The sequence below is a fragment of the Stegostoma tigrinum genome, chromosome 14 (assembly GCF_030684315.1).
Source record: "Stegostoma tigrinum isolate sSteTig4 chromosome 14, sSteTig4.hap1, whole genome shotgun sequence".
Classification (NCBI taxonomy): Eukaryota; Metazoa; Chordata; class Chondrichthyes; order Orectolobiformes; family Stegostomatidae; genus Stegostoma; species Stegostoma tigrinum.
The window spans coordinates 41,119,871-41,142,604 of NC_081367.1; the positions used below are offsets into that span (position 1 = coordinate 41,119,871).

General features: G+C 38.2%; 1 protein-coding gene across 1 annotated transcript in view; it reads right to left on the minus strand.

The window, feature by feature from the left end:
• Positions 1 to 895: 895 nt before the first annotated feature.
• The window catches only part of LOC125457740 (probable cation-transporting ATPase 13A4), a 97,553-nt gene continuing 75,714 nt past the window's right edge, over positions 896 to 22,734 (minus strand). Inside the window, exons 24-30 of the mRNA XM_059650892.1 lie at positions 18,046 to 18,142; positions 16,414 to 16,486; positions 13,314 to 13,488; positions 9,498 to 9,703; positions 6,097 to 6,185; positions 5,127 to 5,207; positions 896 to 1,349 (exon numbers count right to left, since the gene is read on the minus strand). Coding sequence (XP_059506875.1) covers positions 1,062 to 1,349; positions 5,127 to 5,207; positions 6,097 to 6,185; positions 9,498 to 9,703; positions 13,314 to 13,488; positions 16,414 to 16,486; positions 18,046 to 18,142 — 1,009 coding nt within the window. The 3' untranslated portion in view covers positions 896 to 1,061. The remainder of the gene's footprint in view (positions 1,350 to 5,126; positions 5,208 to 6,096; positions 6,186 to 9,497; positions 9,704 to 13,313; positions 13,489 to 16,413; positions 16,487 to 18,045; positions 18,143 to 22,734) is intronic.

Here is a 22,734-nt window from a genome sequence, read left to right on the forward strand (position 1 = left end):
CTGGATGAACACAGCAGGCCAAGCAGCAACGTAGGAGCACAAAAGCTGATGATGCCATGATGTGTTTGTATACAGGATATGGAGGGTCCAAAACCCCAAGAGTTCTTAATCTAGTTCTGCATTCATTATTATGGACAGGAGTCTGGGAAAATATCAGTGTGAGTGGGATATAGTAATCACATTACAAAAATGAATTTCCAATGAGATTTTAGATGAAAGGATCAGATTCAGATATCTACGCTTCCTTATTCAGGAGATTCCAAAATACAGATACCAAAATCACTGTTTATGTTTCTTAATCAGTAATCTGAATGGAATTGATTATTTTGCATTCTCACTGAAACAAATCCAAGTTCTCTTCTAAGAAAAGCTGCACAAGCAAGTACACAACAATGAGATTTCCAAAATTTTCAGTGAAAGGCAAACAGTTAAAAATTGAGAGAAAGAGCAGAACTGCTGCTTTCTTTATTACAATCAATAAAAACTCAGCTGAATGTTGGATGAGAGTGCTCCGACATGTATGATCAAGCAATGAAAATGAATTATGCAGGTTATTTGCTATTGATTATTCATGATGTAGGACACTATTACAGCAGGGAGTAAAACTTGACTTATTCAGCTTTCCCAATAAATCTGCACAGCTTCCTTCAATGCCCAGACAGATTTAAACGTTGTTTTGGAAAAGCAATAGGGAGCAGTAAGCACATAATAATTCTTTCAAGAAGCTCTGGTGTATCGGGACTTTTTATTGCATAGTATGTTAATGAAGTGGAAGGTGTATTTTCACTTTGATAATGATGTAAGGGTAATAACAGTCAACAAAGAGTACCGTATCATAGGATAAATGAGAAATGCCCAAAGTTCTCAGGTGATTTTTGGAATATATAGGTTTGTAAATTAGGTTAATTACTTTGAAAATCACCTACATTAATCCCACACTGATTATTGTACTTCATTATTAAACTGTTTACCAAAGACCATTAGTCAATTGGAAGTGTTTGCTGGTGGAATGGTATTACAGTGTGAAACCAAAGTTTTCTGCAGCAGTATCAATAACCACTTTAAATGCCATCTTTGTTGTAGCCTTCCTCCTTATTTTGCTTTGAAGTATTTGCAAATCCATTTGAGGCCATTTTGGAGTCTTTGTCATGTTCATTGTTCATATTAGAATATGCTTCCAGAGTTGCTTCATCCATGATACAAAATGTTGTATAGTCTGTATCATCTTCAGGAGGCCAGTTTGGTTCTTTCATTATTATTCTTTGCATCTTCTTGTAGCGCTGTGTAGATTTTACTTTGCAGCACTTTGTTAGGAACACCCTGAGGCATCTGTTTTCTATTAACATTTCCTATTAAAATTACAGTAGCTTTATTTCACTCATTATTTTTTCTTCATTTAACCTAAGGGTTTAATTATTTTTAAATTAAATGAAACGCCCTTTTAATAAAACGTGTAGCTATTGCAATCTAAATAAGATGTCACTACCTTCTAATTAAAAGTGAATGTGCTATCACCAAGTACATTGACGACACGAAAAATAATGGGAAGGATGTGGTGAAGATGGTACAAAGAGGGATATCAGCAGGTCAGCTGAATGGACAGAAACTTGGCAGATGGAATATGATGTGGGAAATTCTGCACTTCCACACTTGAGCAGGAAAAATAGAAAAGCTGAATATTATTTAAATTAAGGAAGGCTGCAGAAAGATGTAGCACAGATGGATTTGTTGTCCTCATGCATAAATCGCAAAAAGCTGGCATACAGGCTCAGCTGGTAATAGGACAGCCTTTATTTCAAAAGGAATTGGGTATAAAAATAGGGACGTTTTGTTAAAATTATATAAAGTACTATATAGATCACACCTGGAATACCATAAAGAGCTTTGGCCCTCTTATCCAAGGGAAAATATATTGGCTTTAGGAGCAGTGCAGAGAAAGTTCTCTCGATTGTTCTGGAGCATGGAGGAAATTTCATGTAACAAGTAGTCGAGTACGTTGGGCTTGTACTCATTGGAATTTAGAAGAATGAGAGGTGACTTTATTGAAATATAAGAATCTGAAAGGATTTGATAGAGTAGATACTGAGAGTTTGTTTCCCCTTGTGGGAGACTCTAGGACCAGAGGGTTTAATTTCAGAGTAAGGGACAACCCTTTTAAAACAGAAATGAGGAGGAATTCTTTTTTTCAGAAGGCAGTGAACCTGTGGAATTCTTTACCATAAAATGCTCCAAAGTCATGTTGTAATGATAGTCAAGATTGAGATAGATCAATTTTTCAACAGTAAGGCAATCAAGAGTTATGAGCAGAAAGCAGGAAAGTGGAGTTGATGATTATCAGATCAGCTATGATCTCATTGAATGGAGGTGAAGAGTCAAGGCTCTATGACCTATTTTGCTTCTATGTTTTATTGTTTTGGTAAGTCTCCAGTACGATTGTATATAAGATTGTGTAGCCTTGAAATTAAGCAGTTTAGGACAAAACAACAATTTAAACAGGCCCAACTTTAAAGTCGTCATTCTGTCCTTATTTTCCGATTACAAATTTATATGTTCACAATTATAATGGAAAGATAATGAACTTGTAATGCTGTAACTACAGTGTGTAGCTATTGGTGGCACTTTAGCATCCTCACAGGGGCATAGGCCAATTACAGGTTGAAAAGTTTGATAAACGTGGTTTACAAAACAAAAGTCACTTTTGGAATTTATGAAGGAAAATGTTGAGGAGTCAGCATAGGACTGTTTCAGTTCTGCAATTTTAATGTGGCATTGTAAGAATTCTCTTATTCTGTGAACAGTTAATATAAATAATTTAGCATTCGCACAAATGGATCTGTACATGAATTCTTGATTCATATGCAAATCTCTGTTATCAGGTTGAAAAATTTAAATCATAGGGCATGGTTTCTCAGAATATTATAAATGTTTTAATGTGTGATTTTGCATTAATGTAAAGTTGTGTTGTAGCTGGTGCAAACAATCTGCTTTGGGACAGCCTCCTCTGCACTCAGTTGTTAAATATCAGACACATTGCTACCACAATAGGTTTAAAAGAAGGGGCACTCTTGTGGCTCAGTCGTAGTATCCCTAGCCCAAGAGACCTGGGTTCAAGTCCCACCTCTTCCACAAGGTGGTTAATAACATTCCTGAACTAGTCGATTAGGGAAAATATCTAGTCTTAGAGTTGACTGCCCTTAGCAGGCTCTGTATGTAAATTAGGTATTCATTGGTGAGTGGTGGGGAGGGGTGTTGCACATGAAAGCACCCCTAGACATTGGGAGTGGGGGGGTAGGGTGGAAAGAATTGTCTTAGAGTAAATGGGTTCAGAGATAGAAGGAACTGCAGATGCTGGAGAATCTGAGATAACAAGGTGTAAAGCTTTTCTGAAGAAGGGTCTAGGCCCGTAACATCAGCTTTCCTGGTCCTCTGATGCTGCTTGGCCTGCTGTGTTCATCCAGCTCTACACCTTGTTATCTTAGAGGAAATAGGTTCTGATTTCATTGTAGTCTGGGTGTGAAAGGAAGATGTAGATTTGAAAGAGCCTAAACAGAATGGAGCTTGTTTCTCTGGTAAAGATAAAGCATTAGGAGTGATTTAACAGAAGTCTTTCACATCCTGATCATATTTACAGTAGTGCACACCAAGGCTAGTTGCCATAAGCATAAGGAAGTCACCAAATAGATCCATATTTATTGGATTATGTTTTATAAATCCATTATGGAAATTAGGAAAAATGGATGTAAGTTTGCTCACTGAGCTGGAAGGTTAGTTTTCAGACGTTTCGTCACCATTCTAGGTAACATCATTCATGAGCCTCCAGTGAAGCGCTGGTGCTTTGTCCTGCTTTCTATTTATCTGTTTAGGTTTCCTTGGGTTGTTGATGTCATTTCCTGCGTTGGTGATGTCTCTGAGAAAAAGAACAGGAAATGACATCACCAACACAGGAAATCACATCAACAACCAAGGAAATCAAAATAGATAAATAGAAAGCGGGACATAACACCAGCGCTTCACCAGAGGCTCACTGATGATGTTACCTAGAATGGTGACGAAATGTCTGAAAACGAACCTTCCAGCTCAGCGAGCAAACTTACATCCAGAACCTCAACCTGAGCTGCAAATCTTCTCAAAACTCGCTATTAGGAAAAATGATTTGCCCAAAGTGTATGAAACACATGGAGACTAGCACCAACGCCAATGTTCCCTCTAAGCTGCATGAAAATGCAGCTGTTCCAATGTGCCTTGCATGGTGATGCATTGGCACGCTGATCATGGCATTGACTTCGGAAGTCTCTTCCATACATGGGACTCAAACGCTGGCATGAAAATTAGAGAGAACTCTTGCTAACACAAGGAGTAATTGTAACATTGTGGATTTAGTGTTTATCTGTTTCAGATATTTGTATTGCAGGCACCTCAAATCACTGCAACACTAGCAATACATTTTCAAGATCCTCCAAATACAGTGTTAAAAAAGTCACCCAAATGAAATGCCCTCTCCCAAGGTGCTGGTGATTGCAAATAATCTCTGTTGGTCAGGACATGTCATAAGTATGCCTGATATCACAGGCCAAAAGGAACTGGTCAACTTGAAACTTGGTCATGATAGGACAATCTCTGGAGGAAAGTGGAATGCTTTAGGAATTCCCTCAAGCATTACTGAAGAGGTCAATCATCCACCTTGACCAGGAGTCCCTTGAGTGTAACCAATCAAAATGGGTGCAGTTCAATCTGGCAGGCACTGAATACACCATGAAACTGCCAGAAACACAAAGAGGCAAGGTTAAGTTAATCCGTACTCAACCCTTCCACTGTCACTTACAGATTGTGAATTAAATTTCTGAGCCTTTTGTACATCTATTGAATTGCAGTGGGAGCAAGCCATCCTCAATCCCAAGTGATTGCCTAATGTAATAAGCACAAGGAGTAAAAAGGAATAGAAGGATATGTTGATAAGATTAGACCATGAGGGTGGTAGTTGATTCAAGGTAAAAATGCTGGCATGAACCTGTTGGACAGAATGGCTAATGCTGTAGATTCTCATTAACATTATGAAAGTTTCATAAATATTATGAATACATACTTCTAGCATAAGCAAACAAAGGAAATATGGTTTTCTTATTTACCTCAATGGCCATTATGACAGCAAAATGAACAAGAACCATTGCTAGAAGATAAACCCTCCAGCTTCTCGGGATGCAAACAAGCTGAGAAAACGGAAGAGATATAATATTACAATGATAAAATAAACATGCATTGGCTGTTTATTCCGCAAATTTGTCAAAATGTATTGTTGGAGTTAGCTGCATTTTCCGTCAAATCTGCGAGTTTGACCGTATTTGTGGAAATTCTCTGACAGACACAACGATACTTATATTTGTTATATTCCCTAGAAGTCAGGTTGTTAAAGTTTTAATTGATCAAAATTTTCAAGCTCTTATGGGGAACATTTAGGGTGGATGGAAAAAAATTATTTCAGCTCTATGGGGAACCTCAGACCAAGCAGCACAGTACATTTTTCAAGGATGCAACTTAGAAAGACTTTTCAACATGTTTTCAACATATAAAGGGTGGCCAAAGTTTTGAATACACAATTGGCACTGGATTAATTGTTAATATAGACCTAAGATTAATTTTTGTTAAGAAAAGTTTCAAAAGGTTGTGTGGTAAAAGCAAGTACGAGGATTTTAGTTGCAGGTCAGCCACCTTCTTTTTGAATGTTGGGAAAGATTTGAGCGACTAAGTGGTGAACTTGTATTCTATGTGGGTTCCAACAATCCATATTCTCAGTGCAACATGAATAAAGTCATTCAAAGAAAATGTTTATATTATCACAGGACAGTGGATTATAAATAAATAGTTTAGTTACTTTCCAATGTTGCAATTAATTACTTTTATATTTTAAAGTCAATTTTGAACAATTTGTCAGCACATAGAAGACTAGGGAATCTAATTTTAAAAAATGCTTGGAATTATTTACCAACAGCATAACTACAATTTTTCTGGAGTTGCAAAATAAGTAGCTAATCTGCAGCCATCTACTATTTTCCATCCCTGCTGAAGTAAAATCTCACATCTGTTGGTTTGTGTACTTACATCCAGAGCATTGTATAAAGTTTCATGTTCACCAAAAAGGAAATACAGACATGTTCCGACCTGAGTCAAAAGGACAATCATAAAAATATCTGAAATCAACAAGAAAAGTATCACCAATGAATGAAACAGCTGACAAATTAACAACCTTCTTTAGTTTAGACATGAATTTTGTATCTAATATTATCCAATCTTACTCCAAACTTATAGGCTACAGTACAAGGGAGTTACTTCCCTTTAGGACCAAATTAACATTCTCAGTGGCGGGAAGCCTTTTGTCAAGATCCATCACAGAAAATCATGAGTACACTGAAAACCAAAGGCTGTGCCATTATGGTGCACCCTCCATGAACAGTATTCCTCAGAAGACTGCAGAACGGGCCCTTTCAATTTTTCACAATTGGGAATTAGCCACATGAATGTCAAATCCTCATTTTTTATGACTCCTTTTGCAGAAAGTCATTGAAATACAGGTGACTGAGCAGAACGATAGAATTCTATCAACAACATAAACCACCCAAATATAGTCAATACACCGCGGATGCAGGAGATCTGAAATAAACACACAGGAAGTGCAAGATAAATGCAGCAGATCTGGCAGCAGCTGTGGAAATACAAACAGTTCCCATGTCAATATAATTCTGGAACTGAAGAGTTACAAAATACAATCAGTTCTTTGTTATAAATCAAACCACTTAATCAGTGTTCTGTGCTTTTAATACACCACCCGATCTGTTTCCTTAGAATCTGTGAAATGTTATATTTGACTGAAACATAACAAGTCTCTAAATCACATAGAACAAAGAGTTAGTGAACTCACGCTGAATTTGACGTTCAAAGCATCATATGATTTTAAAAATTTACAAGCATTGTAGACTTGATATATTTCTTACTTCTTTGTTTAAACACATTTTCAGCATTCTCTCAAAGTATTATCTCATCAAAGTAAAGAGTTCATAGACATTGGTCACTTTCAGGCACCTATTCCAGCCAAATTTGCTGACAGTCCAAAGGCAGGTAAGAACCTGGTGCTGAAACCTCAGAAAAAGGGACATGACATATTAAAGCTTTACAATCTTGCTGTCTTTTACAATGGATGCTGAGCATACTTAAAGGTGCAGCCATTTAGAGGTCTCAAATACAGATAAAATGTCAACAGCTTGCTCAAGGATTGTTGTTGAAAGAGATGTAGCAAACAAAGCCGCTGATTAACACTTAATCTAAGAAAATAACAAACAAACAAGAGCCTGGAGTGGAGGGATGATGATAATAAGTATAGCTGATCTATTGTGTTTGGCAAAGGAAAGGTTTTGTTAAATAAGTGGATAACAAGCAGCGTTAACAAGGTGTAGAGCTGGATGAGCACAGCAGGCCAAGCAGCATCAGAGGAGCAGGAAAGCTGACGTTTCGGGCCTAGACCCTTCTTCAGAATGGGAGAGGGGAAGAAAATTCTGAAATAAATAGCGAGTGAGGGGGAGGCAGATAGAAGATGGATAAAGGAGAAGATAGGTGGAGAGGAGACGGACAGGTCAAAGAGGCAGGGGTGGAGCCAGTAAAGGTGAGTGTAGGTGGGAAGTTAAGGAGAGAATAGGTCAGCCCAGGGAGGACGGACAGGTCAAGGGGCGGGATGAGGCTAGTAGGTAGGATATGGGGGTGGGGCTTGAGGTGGGAAGAGGGGATAGGTGGGAGGAAAGACAAGTTAAGGAGGCGGGGACAAGCTGGACAAGTTTTGGGATGCGGTTGGGGTCGAGGAGATTTTGAAGCTTGTGAAGCCCACATCGATACCATTGGGCTGCAGGGTTCCCAAGCAAAATATGAGTTGCTGTTCCTGCAAGCTTCAGGTGGCATCGTTGTGGCACTGCAGGAGGCCCAAAACGGACATGCCGTCTAAGGAATGGGAGGGGGAGATGAAATGGTTTGCGACTGGGAGATACAGTCGTTTGTTGCGAACCGAGCTCAGTTGTTCCGCAAAGCTGTACCAAGGTCTCCGCTTGGTGCCCCCAATGTAGAGGAGGCCATATCTGGAACAGTAGACAGTATACCACATTAGCAGATGTGTAGCTGAACATCTGCTTGATGTGGAAGGTCTTCTTGGGGCCTGGCATGGGGGTGATGGGGGAGGTGTATGGGCAGGTGTAGCCCTTTCTGCAGTTGCAGGGAAAAGTGCCGGTTGAGGTGGGGCTGGAGGGGAGTGTGGAGCGGACAAGTGAGTCAGGGAGAAAGTAGTCCCTCTGGAAAGCAGTTAAGGGAGGGGAGGGAAAAATATCTTTGGTGGTTGTGTCAGATTGCAGATGCAGGATGATATGTTGGATCCAGACGTTGGTGGGGTGGTACGTGAGGATGAGACGGATTCTGTTTTGGTTTTTATTGTGGGGAGGGAGTGTGAGGGTTGAGTTGCAGGCAATGTGGGAGACATGGTAAAGGGCATTCACTGAGTGGGGGAAGTTGCGGCCCTTGAAAAACAAGGACATCTGTGATATACGGGAGTGGAATGCCTCATCCTGGGAGCAGATGCAGTGGAAGCGAAGGAATTTGGAATAGGGGATGGCATTTTTGCAGGAAGGTGGGTGGGAGGAGGTGTATTCTAGGTAGCTGTGGGAGTCAGAAGGCTTGAAATGGATATCGGTTTCCAGGTGGTTGCCAGAGATGGAAACAGAGAGATCCAGGAAGGAGAGAGAGGTATCAGAGATGGTCCTGGTGAACTTAAGGTTGGGGTGGAATAAGATTGGGGTGGGAGAACAAGCATAACGTCTTGCTTGCTTCACCTTCCTGTAAGACAAATGCACAGTATGCCAAACGGGAGGGGTACAACAAAATGAGAGGTGGTTGCTGACCCTAGCCCATAATGGTAGTGCTCGCACTATACTGGGTATTAGTTGCAAATATTCTTCCAATTAATTAGGCCTAACCGATTGGATAATCTATTCTTGCATGTCAAAAGGCTACATAATCAGGAGGGTGCTGCAGCCAATCTAATCCTGTTACAATACACACTTTTCCAGCAAAGGTGGCTGAATAGTGATGAGTGACAGAAATATTTAAACATTTTATTCTCACTAGCCGAATGGCACAGCAACCAATTACAGTGTCTTATTATTTTCACAGACGTGATTGGCTAACTGTATATCAAACCTGAGAGTGTGCAGGCTTGCGTTGCCCAGTTAAAACAGTATAAGGTGATGACTTCTTACTTTGGGTGTTACTTTGGTGCTTAGATGTGTACCAAAATTTAATAAAGTAGCACATGAAGTATAATATTCTGGATTTATATTGAAAATCCACATACTAATGCTAATTTCTGAGGAAAAAAACAATCAATTATTAAGTTCATGCATTGAGATTAGCTGAAAGTCATAATAAAATATAATCTAATTGATGCCAATAGAAATAACGAATTTCCTTACAGTTAGTATAGATTGGTTTGCGATAGGGCTTTCCTTTGCTGAATACAATTGCTGTTGATATGCAATTGAAAAGAGATAAAAGATACACAGTGGTATTCTCATAACTCTTGTAGCTATCTTCATTTCTCAGAGAGATGGCAATAGTGTCTGTTGACTTGTTAGATGTGGTTTTACCATCACTGGTTAGATTTTTGGGGTTACAAGCTCTGCAAAGAGAAATTAAACAATTTTAAACAACTATAAATTCATTCATATTATTGGTTGAGAAAGCAAAGACGCATTTTACTATCTTGATGCAATATTTTGAAGAGGTGATGGGAATGGTAATTATAGAGACCGAGTAGACATCAGAGATTTATATTTCCTCAAGGATTTTATATAAATGTCACCGGAAGCATTGTGCAAAAATAATAGTGTAGAAAATTAAATAGAAAGTTTTTTTTCTTCAGAAAAGAATGATGAAAAGGGAGGTTTTGATGAATCTTAATGCAAATCATTAATCAATGAAGTGCTCAGATTTTCTCATTCTATTTGTGACATTCCAGTAGCAAAGAATTTGTAGGCAGCACATTAGCTATATTTTTAGATGTCACCAAAATGTGTGGCACTCACAAGAAACAGAAAATGATTGAAAGTTGATGTGAACAGGCTGGAAGATTGGGCACAATTTTTTGAGCAAATATGATTCAATGTAGGACATTAAGAAATTACACATATAGATATTTGAAATAAAGGCATAAGTTGCAACATGACTTGTTGTTAATGATAGATGAATGCAAGGGAGAACATTTTGGAAGTGACCACTGCCCACTCCTTCAAGTACTAATCTCAGCATGAGCAGGCCGGTATTGCCAATAGAGCTATATTGCCTGACCAATACTGATCAAATCTGAAGGACCATGATTACAAGGTATGATGTAATGTATATGATATACATTAATTGATTTTAGAATATAGCTTTTGAACTAGTGGTTTGTGGGTTTTGGTTTATGTGTAGGCTGGAGTTTAGTGAAGGACTTGCTAGTGTCTCTGGAATAATAGATTTTTAGACCAATGAGAAAGAGAGTTTCCTACGCTGCAACCAGGGATTTGTTTGCATTGGGAGAGGTTTATAAGCAGATGTAATAAAACCGAGGAGCATTAGCCTGTATTCAGTTAGAAGGATCAGGATCGACTTTTTTAGCTTAACAAAATACCCATAGCTTGGAAACATTTTGATTTAGTTTGCAGATGCCCAGCCTGAAGTTGAATATTTGAAACAGATCTATGGATTAAGGAGATCATTTAGAAAAGTTACAAATAGGTTACCTCAGTGTAAAGGTATATAATTTGAAGGGGTTATTTAAGAAGTTGAGAAAGTCTGAACTCAGTTGTATAAATACTCAAGGGTTCCCAAATCCAGAATTGAAATAAACAGTTAGGTTTAATGTACAGATGTGATAGAGAAATAAGAGAGTTCATTTGTGTTTGAGTACTGTGATGATTTGCTGCTGGGGTGAACCAAATATTGCACTTTATTGCATTTCAAAATCTTTTAAGTTGTGTTTTATGTAAACACATGGGTTTATTCTATGTTATCATATCTTCTTTTGCATAGTAAACTTCTGTCTTGTTGAAACCAAGTCTGCGGCAATGTGAGTTTATGGTTCAATGAAGGACTGCTTCAAAGTTTTTTTAAAAATGTTGGATCAAACGAGATTTCAGTCTGAGATCTAATTTGTCTAGTCATAATGTCAGCTAAAATCATAATAGTGGTTATATAAGACTTGGTATAACCTTATTTATTTCCTGTTCTTCAAATTTAGGAAGGACAGTATGACAGTGGAAAAGATGAAATAAGGTCAGCATGATAATGTCTTGCCTGACAGTCTTGAGCTATAGCCAGACTTGATGTCTTGAATTTTACTCATTGAGAGAGTAAGAGTTAGTTATTCTGCAAAATAATTTGCAAACTTGGAAGCTTCTGGAAATTTCTTAATTGAGACATAGGGATGGAAAAAATTTTCAAACATAAAGACTCATGATTTGTTTACAAGTCTCAGTTTTCTTGCCTTTTTTAGGCAGGGTTGGCAGGATGGCTGACAAAGGGCCATGAAATCAGCTGATGATCTTTCCATATTTTATATATATATTAACAAACACAAAGATGAACCATGCTCACACAGCCTTCTAAAATGAATATTTATGGCGAAGCATTCAAAAATTATTCAAGACTAGAATGAAAAGATTTGTAGCAGAATACATACAAAAATAAGATGAGAAATAGAGAATATGTGAATCTGATTAACAGCACAATACAGGCTCAAATGAATCTATAGATAATGAAATGTGAGGCTGGATGAACACAGCAGGCCCAGCAGCATCTCAGGAGCACAAAAGCTGACGTTTCGGGCCTAGACCCTTCATCCTAGACCCTTTGTCTAGGCCCGAAACATCAGCTTTTGTGCTCCTGAGATGCTGCTGGGCCTGCTGTGTTCATCCAGCCTCACATTTTATTATCTTGGAATTCTCCAGCATCTGCAGTTTCCCATTATCACATCAAATGAATCTATAGTCAGTTTTACACACTGCCTGACTGACTCTAATGGGAAAAACAAAACCTAAGTGAAGTTGAAAATCGAGATAATGGGAACTGCAGATGCTGGAGAATTCCAAGATAATAAAATGTGAGGCTGGATGAACACAGCAGGCCAAGCAGCATCTCAGGAGCACACATTGAGAATACATTGTTTATTCTTTATTCAATTATAAAAGATCAATTATAGTTATCCAGATTTATTCAAGTATAGAATTTAACACTGATTATGATCAGAAAGGGATTATGAAAAATTCCAGTCTGAATCAAAACTTTAGATTAAAATGCCTGAAAATATCAATAAGAATTACAAACTGATAAAATAAGTTTCCTTCATGGACAATTGATTAAAGAGTACATTTTTTTCTTCTTTTGCTGGCAGTTTCTTTTTTGAGACGTTATCCTGTCATCTGATTAGGCAGGTAATCTGATTATTCAATCGTTTGTGATAGCTCTGGAGCAATATTTTTAAAATAATTTTGTGCGAAAATGCAATAACTTTCACAATGGATGAGATCATATTTTATTTTCATTTGAAGTAAAAACACCACGAATATTCATGGTTCCTGAAGTAGTAAAAATGTTGGAAAGGCTGTAAAGCTAATATAAATTTTACAACGGTGAGAGTTTTTAACAAAACTAACATCCTACATGATTATTGATCATCCAAGTTGTTACAATTATTCATTTTTTAAGTCCAACGTTAAGCCATAGAAGGGGTGATGTGAAGAATTTTGGTTTGCTTATTCTAAAAAACATTGTAGGCATTGGAGAAGACACAACCAAGGTTTTCCAGAACAGCGCCACAATTGAGCGGTTATATGTATCAGGAAAGATTGAACAGTCTGTGACCCTTATCTCCAAAGAGGTGACTGGATAAAAGTCTGAAATATAATGAAAGAAAAAACAGACGGACAGATAAAAAAATGATTTTTCCATGCAACTTAGACCAGAACCAGGGCACCAAAATAAGATAATCAGCAAGAAACCCACTGGGGAATTCAAAGGAAATTTCTTGACTCAGATGGCCATTAGAATGTGCAACTCGGAAGGAATTCTTGTGGAAAATCATGTAAATACCTGTTACGGGGAAGTTGAACAAGAATCAGAGGAAGAAAGAAATAGAACGATGATAGGGTTATATGTAAAATGGTGGGAGAAGACTTTTACTGAGCCACTTTCTTCCTATTTTACCCAAATTTTGTTGTAAGTATTTTGTAATGCATTTTAATGCCTTGTACCTGTATATATCTGTGGGTGTGTACCAAGGCTGTTGCTGGACCATTATGAATCCAAACACATGTAAAACCAGGCTTAGAATAACATTAAGAATAACCGACAGCAGCAAAGGTGGAGAGATAAGCTGTCCAGGAGGTTGATTTGGATCCAACTGTGGATATGCATGATTAAAGCTCACTGAAATACAAACAAAGATTTGACTTAGCTCCTAGCAGCTCATTTGTACAAATACATGGGGCCTGCTGAAGAACACAGTGACATCCTCCAAATATTCTTAATAATACTCCTTAATGAAAAATTATATACAGTGACCATAACAACATTAAAAATCTCAAACTGGCACAACAGTTATTTCTATTAGATCTAGGATTGAGTGAAATGACTGCAATGTATTCAACAGGTCTCAACAGTTTTAAACCAGAAAAACAAGAGTCTTCACAGCATACTATGCTGTTGAATACATACTTTATGACTCACAGTGCAAGCAAACCAAATTTGATTTCTTGAGAATTTATCAAGTTGGAACATTTCCACTATCACTTCCAAATCGGAGCAAACCATTGGCTCAGTGGTAGCATTCCTATTTCTGAATTCGAAAGGTAAGGTTCAAACTCTAGAGTAGTCAATCCTGGTGAGTGAAATCCAGAATACTGGTTTTGAATTCTGGGTTGGCATCTAATGGGATACTAGCATCAGTGTAATTGGCCAAGATTTTCCCTTTTGTCTCTCGGTGTGGGAGTAAGCGTGTCAGCTACTTACATCCATGCTGCCCCAGTGAGGCGATGACTCACCTGATCACCCACTAATCAGCTCACAAACAGTTGACAACACTGGTAGTGTGAAACACTAAAATCTGCTGGCCAGTCAAGACTGGCATCTTTAAGGTACTAAAATCTGCAATCGAGGCCTATTCCTTGAAAGTAAGCGGCAAGGAGGTAAGTGATATTTTATTTCCTGTCACAGGGTGGGGGTCATGGGTACAGAGGAGTTGGAGGAAGAGTGGCATGGGCAGGGTTTGGCTTTTAGAGAAAGACAGCACAGTGGCTCAGTGGTTAGCACTGCTGCCTCACTGTTCCAGGGACTTTCAGCTTCAATTCCACCATCGGGCGACTGTCTGTGTGGCGTTTGGACGTTCTCCCCATGACTTTGTGGGCTTCTGCTGGATGCCCTGGTTTCCTACTGCAGTCCAAAGATGTGCAGGTTAGGTGGATTAGCCATTCTAAATTACCCATAGCGTTTGTGTGTGTATAGGTTAGGTGCATTAGCTATGGAAAATGTAGGGTTGAAGGGAAATGGTAAGGAGATGGGGCTGGGTGGGATGTTCTTGTAAGGATCAGTGCGGACTTAATGGGCAGAGTGACCTGTTTCCGGACTGAAGGGATTCTATGGAATCTACGATCTGTGTCTCTGATTGGCCCAATCAGGGGGCATTTGGCGACCCTCACAACTCAGCAGGCAGGACATACTGGTTTCCCATCGGTTTCATCCACCAGGGAGGCAGTTGATGGAGTATGTGGTGCAATGAGACTCTAAAGTGCCATTAATTGATCACTGAAGAATTTTAATTGCAGGTGAGTTTGGAAAGGTACCCCAGACCTCTTGCCCAGCATTTAATGCAAAGCAAAGGAGGTGGAATGAGTTTCTTTCGAAGGCAAACTTTTTCATCACTTTTCTTGCAGTGGAAATTTTCACCGTTGACTTCCTCACTCATTGTCGTAAGGACTGTAGTAGGTAAAATAAAAGTAAACAATTTTTAATGGGTATAAAAGGTGTTTATGTCTGTCCATGGATGCAGCATTATGGACTGTTTAATTGTAAATCTACTACTTCACATTATCTTCCAAAAGAAGAGTTGGAAAATAAGAACCGAACAACAATAAGGATTAAATTATGAACACTGCTTTGATAGATGAGGTTTTGGTGCTTTTCACCTCAAAACTGTAAGTATCTGTTAAAATACGTTACATCATATTTGGTTCTCCGTTCTATTAGCACAGGCTAATGGAAAGAAGAGTTGTCTTAAAAATGCTTTGTTTCAGATTAGGTTGCAATTGATCTACATACAATACTTAGTATCATATCACATAATGCACACCAAATTTAGGAATTCTACATTATTCATTTAAAACTATGGTTGATTTAACATACTGTTAAAATCATAAGATGCAATTTGCACAGTAATGAAGGCTTATCTTTATCTCAATTGTGCAGGTTGCTCGTCCATTTAAAATGTGGCATCAGGTGGGTGTTAGATATCAATGGAGCAGGTGAAGTGCTGATTAATTTTCTATGTTGATAGTTTGAGAGTTGAATTTTTCCCCTTTTGACTCCAGTGGGAATAGCAAGTTTCCAGGAATAGGAGAAAACCATGGAGAGAACAAGGCAAACAGTAGTTTTTCAGGAATTGCACCATTATCTTTCCAGTAAGACAGTTTGTCACTGGGAGAATTCAAGTCCTACCTGTTCCACCATCACAAACAAATAGAATGTTTTGGGTCCAAAATTGACTAAAACAAAGAACTTCTTCGATACTTTTACAATTTTTTACATCAATATGCTATATTATCACAGATATTCATGCATACCAAGTATATGCTTATGTTTTCTGACAAATCTACTTTTAAAAAAATTACCTGAATTCAATGCTTTTTCTCTAATTTATAAATAGATTTTTCTTTTTATAAATTTCTCTAAATTATAAATAGATTTTTACAAAATTTAGAAGCTGATAAAATGCAGTAGAATTTTCACTTTGTGTTCAATTAATGATTCCAGTGAGAGAATCAAAGGATATTGGGAAAAAGACAGGAAAGTAAAGTTGAGAATCGGCCACGATCTCATTGAATGACGGACCAGGCTCGATGGGCTGATTGACCTACTTCTGCTCCTACGTTTTATGACTCAAAATATGCTTTGAAAATGCTATTAGCAAAGACCATTAAAGACTATTTTCGCTAAAAGTGTTTGGCAACACTCAGTAAGTGTTTGGCAAAGCAATTACCTCGTCTCCCTGATATTGAGGAGACGCATTGTGAGCAAATATAGTTGATTAGATTGAACGAAGTGCAAGTAAATTGATGCTTCACCTGTACAGATACTTACTTGTGATACCAATAACTGTTGTAATAGCTAGATCCTCAAACAAAAATTGATAATTCCCAAATGTATTTGCTTCCTAAATCAAAAGAAATATATATTAATACATTGAATATGTTTAACTTGTAATTTAATAGGGCTTCTCAGAATAGTATACTTGCTAAGATTTTTGTCATGTTGGGAGAACAAGTAAGCTGCACATTACACAAGTAGAAGTAACATCAAATGTATTTTCATACTGCATTAAATATGCAGATCGCAAACTTAATTTCTTTCAACAAACTAATGACTCAATTTGATTAAAAAGTTATACACGCTGCTTTGTAAATTAGTTGAAATCATGAAAATGCAAAAGGATTAGCCCAAGCTCCCTGATAGACTAATTGGCCAATTTGTATCATTTTTGGGACCTTGTAGAGGAGAAGATCCTTGGCTGACTACTTGGGGCATTAGCGTGACTTTTCCTCCAAAAGTGTGTTTCAACTGGTAACATTGCTGATACTATCTTCAATAACATTAGAAATGAAGCATGGATAATTTGGTACTGAACAATCCAGCAGACATTTATAACAACTAAATATTTTGCACAAATATTACATTCCTCAGGCACATAAATGTCTGGCTAATATTGAGCTATTTTGTTACAAAATAACAGTGTGCTTCTAGAAGAGTGTTATGCTTCAAGTGATGAGGTAAATGGGATTTGAGACCTGAATATTGTCAGGTCATCATTCTATGATACAGTGATGATTTCAAAAGCACGTTTTTTAAAGGCATACTGACACACTAAACATGCTTAGTTAATAGATTTCAGCTGTTGTGGCCAATCTAGCAGACCTGAATATTCTTGTATGGAAAGGAAAAAGTCAGCCAACACACAAAGTATTGATCACCTGAACTAGAAAATGTGTATAGTTTGGTAGTTGATGTGGACATGATCGAACTTTGTTTTGATTGTCCTGTTCAAATTTAATCACTGGGCTAATGCTTAAACACTAGGAAATTGGGCAAGATTACACAAACAGAAAACATCCAATGGAACCATAACATTTCCTAAAGTTCAAAGAAATAAAATTGAATACAATAAATAAGTGATTTCTGTAAATTTGAGATTTCCTTCATGAAATACCTGCATTTTAATAAAGAGATTGCTGATTAGAAATAGTGCACTTTAGAATTTTAATATCATTCAACAGTTTGATGTAGTTAGTACTTCTAAATAAGTGGATTCAATGTCCTTGATTAAAACATGCTCTTCAAATGGAAATCATTACCCTTTTGAACTTACATTGAGAGCAAAATTTAGAAGATTCTGACAAAAGATGATCAATCTGAAATGTTAACACAGTTTTATGATGTATGGACCCTGCCTGCCTTTCCAGCATTTTCATTTCAGATTTTCAGCAACTGCAGTATTTTGATGTTGTTTCAGAAAAAGACTGCCTTAATTTTATTCTTTCAAATCTCAATGGATTTGATACATCTTATAAGCGGTGCTCTGAATTTTAACCGAGTTCTTTTGAATCCACAGGATGAGATGAATATGACACATAGTTCTATAATTTTACTGACAGAATTAAAATATGAAGATCTTCCAATTCTTTTTCAAGAAAAATAATTTTGAAAAATTACTCATACCCAGTATAGACACAAAACCCCAACATACTGGATCATGCTGTAGAGAGCCATATACTTAAATATGCAAAATGAAGACACCAGTGCAGCCCTTCCTTCCCTGTTAGGGAACAAAAAACATAATGAAGACGTTTATCTCTAAGCTGTTGATATGAAATAAAGTACATGTCTAATGATTATCATTTCCAAACCTACCCAGCTTGCCTTTATCCTTTTCATGAAGGATAATTAGTGTTTGTATGTTTTATCTTTGTATAACATTAGTGAATAATATGAAATGATTATCAACTGTGTGGTAAGCTTTATATTATTGTGGATCAGATGGTACTTAAACAATGCTGAATTCAACATAAACTCTACATACTTATAACCTTAATGAAAACTTAGTTGTGAGCTTCTCACCATTTAAAAAAAACAGGAATGTATTATATCTGTCCTTAAGGAGCTATTCATGTACCACAATTAAAATCCATGGAATTTATGTCTAGAAATGTCTTTTTAAATAAAGGCTCAGATTGCAGGATTCCACATGACATACAGTAGAGTTGATTATATGCACATTGCTTTGTAAATGCCACATATCAAATCTGTCCTATACAAAAGCTGAATGGGATTGCATTCTATAAATACCCAGCCATTGTTTGGATCATAGGCAGGATGGTCATGCAGGACAAAACCCAGTATGGATGCGCACTGTGCCATTTCCATTTCATCCACCTTGGCAAATCCAAGGGTGGCCTTGGGCAACACAGGCTATCTGCTGCCAACATGGCTGATGGCTTCAGTGTGTAAATCATGCACATACGTCAGCACGTGTATAACGAAAGCCACTTGTGCAAAGTGGAAGCCACTGGCCGGGCCAGCATTTGTTGCCCATCCATAGTTGCCCTTGAGAGGATGGTGAGCTGCTGCAGTCCATTTGGTACAGGTATGCCTAAAAAAACTATTAGAGAGAGTTCCAGGATTTTGACCCAGTGATGCTGAAGGAACAACAATATAATCCAAAGTCTGGATAGTGAGACGCTTGCAGGTGACGGTGGTCTCATGTATCTACTGCCCTTGTCCTTCTTGCTGGAAGTGGTCATGGGTTTGGAAGATACTACTGGAGGAGTCTTGGCAAATTTTTGCAGTGGATCTTATCGATCGTACATACTGTTGCTACTGAGCATCAATGGTGGAATGCTTGTTGATGTGATGCCAATCAGGCAGGCTGCTTTGTCCTGGATGGTGTGAAGATTCTGGAGTGTTGTTGGAGCTGCACTCATCCAGGCAAATGGGGAGTATTCCATCACACTCCTGATTTGTCCCTTGTAATTGGTGGACAAGCTTGGAGGAGTTAGGAGCTAAGTTACTACTCCAAGATTCCTAGCCCTTGACCTGCTGTTGTGACTATTGTATACATGTCTGAACAGTCCAGTTCAGTTTCTGGTCAATGGTAACTCCAAGGACATTAATAGTGGGATTCAGTGATGATTAGATTCCTACCTGTTCAGAATGGTCATTGCCTAAGATGCATATGGCATGACTGTTGCCTGCCACTTGTCAGCCAAACCTGGATATTCCCTAGATCTTGTTGAATTTGAGCATAGACTGCATCGGTATCTGTTGAGTTGTGAATAGTGCTGAACATTGTGCAATTGTCTGTGAACATCCCACTTCTGACCTTATGATGGAGGGAAGGTCATTGATGAAGCAGCTGGAAATGTTTGACCCTATGACATATACACTGAGGAATTCATTCAGAAATATCCTGAAGCTCAGATGGGTGGCTTCCAACGACCACAACCATCATCCTACTTGAGGCTTTTTCCTGATTCCTATTGAACTCCAGTTTTGCTAGAGCTCCTTGATTCCTCATTCAATTGAATGCTACCTTGATGTCATGGGATGTCACTTTTACATCACCTCAAATTCAGATATTTTGTTCATGTTTGAATCAAGGCTGTAATGGTATCAGGAACTGAGTGGTCCTAGTGGAACCCAAACTGGGCGTCCGTGTGCAGTTTATGGCTAAGCAGGTGCTGCTTGAGAGCACTTTTATTGACACCTTCTATCACTTCACTGATAGTCGAGACTAGATTGATGTGGTGGTAAATGGCCAGGTTGGATTTGTCCTGCATTTTGAGTACAGGATGTACCTGGGCAAGTTCACATTGCTGGGTAGATGCCAGTGTTGTAACTATACAGGAATAAATTGGGTAAGGGTGTGCTGTGATGCTGAGGTCCACTGGAGGAGGCCAAAATGGATCATCTACTTGGCACTTCCAGCTGGGGATTATTGCAGATGCTTCATTCATCCCTATCTCTTGCACCAATGCGCTGGGCTTCCCCAATATTGAGTTTGCGAACATCTGTGGAGCATCATCCTCCAGTGAGTTTTTTAATCATCCACAATCACTCAAAACTAGTCATAGAGTCATCCTACCGCATGGAGAGACAGGCCCTTCAGCCTAATCTGGTCCTTGGCAACCAAAATGTCCAACCACACTAAATCCTTTTCCCTGCACTTGGCTGATACCATTCAAAATCTTTCCTATCTATGTATTCATCCAAATGCTTTTTAAATGATGTTAATGTACTCATCTCAGCCACTTTCACTGGCAGCTCATTTTATGTACATACCAGCCTCTGTGTAAAAATGTTGCCCCTCAGGTTCCCACAAAATTAAACTGATGCCCTCTACTCCTCAATTCCCCAATCCTGGGGAAAAGATTGAGTACATTCACCCTATCCATGCCTCTTACGATCTTATACACTTCTGTAAGATCCCCCCTCAGGCTCTTATGCTCTAAAGAAAAAAATCCTAGCTGGTCCAACCTCTCCCATTGCTCAGTACCTTGAGTTCTGGCAACATCCTTGTAAATTTCTTCAGTGCTCTTTCCGGTTTAATAACATCCATCCTACAGCAAGGTGACAAAAACTGAACACAATATTCCAAATTCCGCCATACCAACATCCTGTACTATTGCAATATAATTTCCCAACTTCTATACTCAATACCCCGACTGATGAATGTCAGTGTGCCAAAAGCCTTCTTCATTGCCCTGTCCATCTGTGACTCCACTTTCAGAGAACCGTGTACCTGAACTCAGTTCCACTATACTCCTTAAGGCCCTACCATTTACCATGATACTCCTACCTTGATTTGACTTTCTAAAATAGAGCACCTCACACTTGTCTATCTTAAAATCCATTTGCCATTTCTTGGCCCACTTCCCTAGCGGATCAAGGTGCTGCTGTAATTTCAATACCACATTTTTAGTGTTATCTGCAAACTTACTAATCACGCCTTGTACATTCTCATCCAAATCATTGATGTAGGTAACAAATTGCAATGGGCCCAACACCAACCCCTGAGGCACACCTCTTGCCACAGGCCTCCAGTCCAACAAGCATCCCTCCACTATTACTCTCTGCTTCCTACCATCATGATAATTTTGTGTCTAATTTGCCAGGTGGCCCTGGATTCCATCTAACCTTCCAGAGCAGCCTACCATGTGGAACCTTATCAAAGGCCTTACTGAAATCCATACAGACTACATCTACCACTGTTCCCTCATCAACCTTCCTGGTTACTTCATCATAGAACTCTAACTTGTGAGGCATGATCTCCCGTTTGTAAGTCATGCGACTATTCCTAATCAAACCCTGTGTTTCAAAAATACATGTATATCTTATCCCTCAGAAACTTCTCAAGTAACTTAACTAACACAGAAATTAGGCTTGATGTTAAACTAAATGTGGCACAACTGCAGATTTTAAATCTGATCCATTGTTTGTGGAATTGCTTGGTTCTGTCTAACACTTGTTATTTATGCTGTCTGTATTTTGTAGCTTCACAATTATTTGGTGTGCCTGGTGTTACTCTTGGCATGCTCTCACACACTCATCATTGAACATGCAGCCCGTTGTTCCCTTAGTGTTAGGATTTAAATCAAAATTTGTATGTCTCAGCAAGGACTCTTCAAATTGATTTTTAAAAGAAGACATGAGATCCCTACAGACAGTATCCCTCTTTACATTCTCCAACTTCCGTAAATCAACGTGCAAAAGCACAGTGAAAGTTTATAGCCACGTTTAAGGAGAGCAAATGGTAATTTCGCCATTAGCTAAAAAATCTGGGGCAGGACGCAGATGCAATCTTATCACTTGGAGTCAGTACTTATGAGTGAAAATATAATTCTTGGTATTAACATTGAAGATAATAATCATATTTGAATTTGTGATAATGATGAAAACCAGCCTACTTGTAAATTAAAACTGTTGTATGGTAAGTGTGAATAGCAGTTACCCAATGAATGATTTATTTATATGACTGAAATGGCACCCACACTCATGCTTCTCAATAATCCAGATGGCATGATTGCAATTTGAAGTGCAGAACAACTCATTATAAAAATACACGAATAAAACATGCTTTTGATTCATTCAGTAATTTGAGAAACGTAGAAAGAAACACAAAGCTAAATTCCAAGTCTATTCACTTTGTGCAAAATTGCAGTCATATTAATGTTCAATCATCCTGTTAAATATTTTCATTCGTATTTATTAGTTGTAATATTCCAGCACTTATATTCTGACCTGTATTAATTAATTACAGTGATGTTAATTTGCCATGAATTGGTTTTTTAAATGTTAACTCTGCTCAAGCAAGAATTTTTGAGAAGAATCTCACGATGAACTTACTATTCA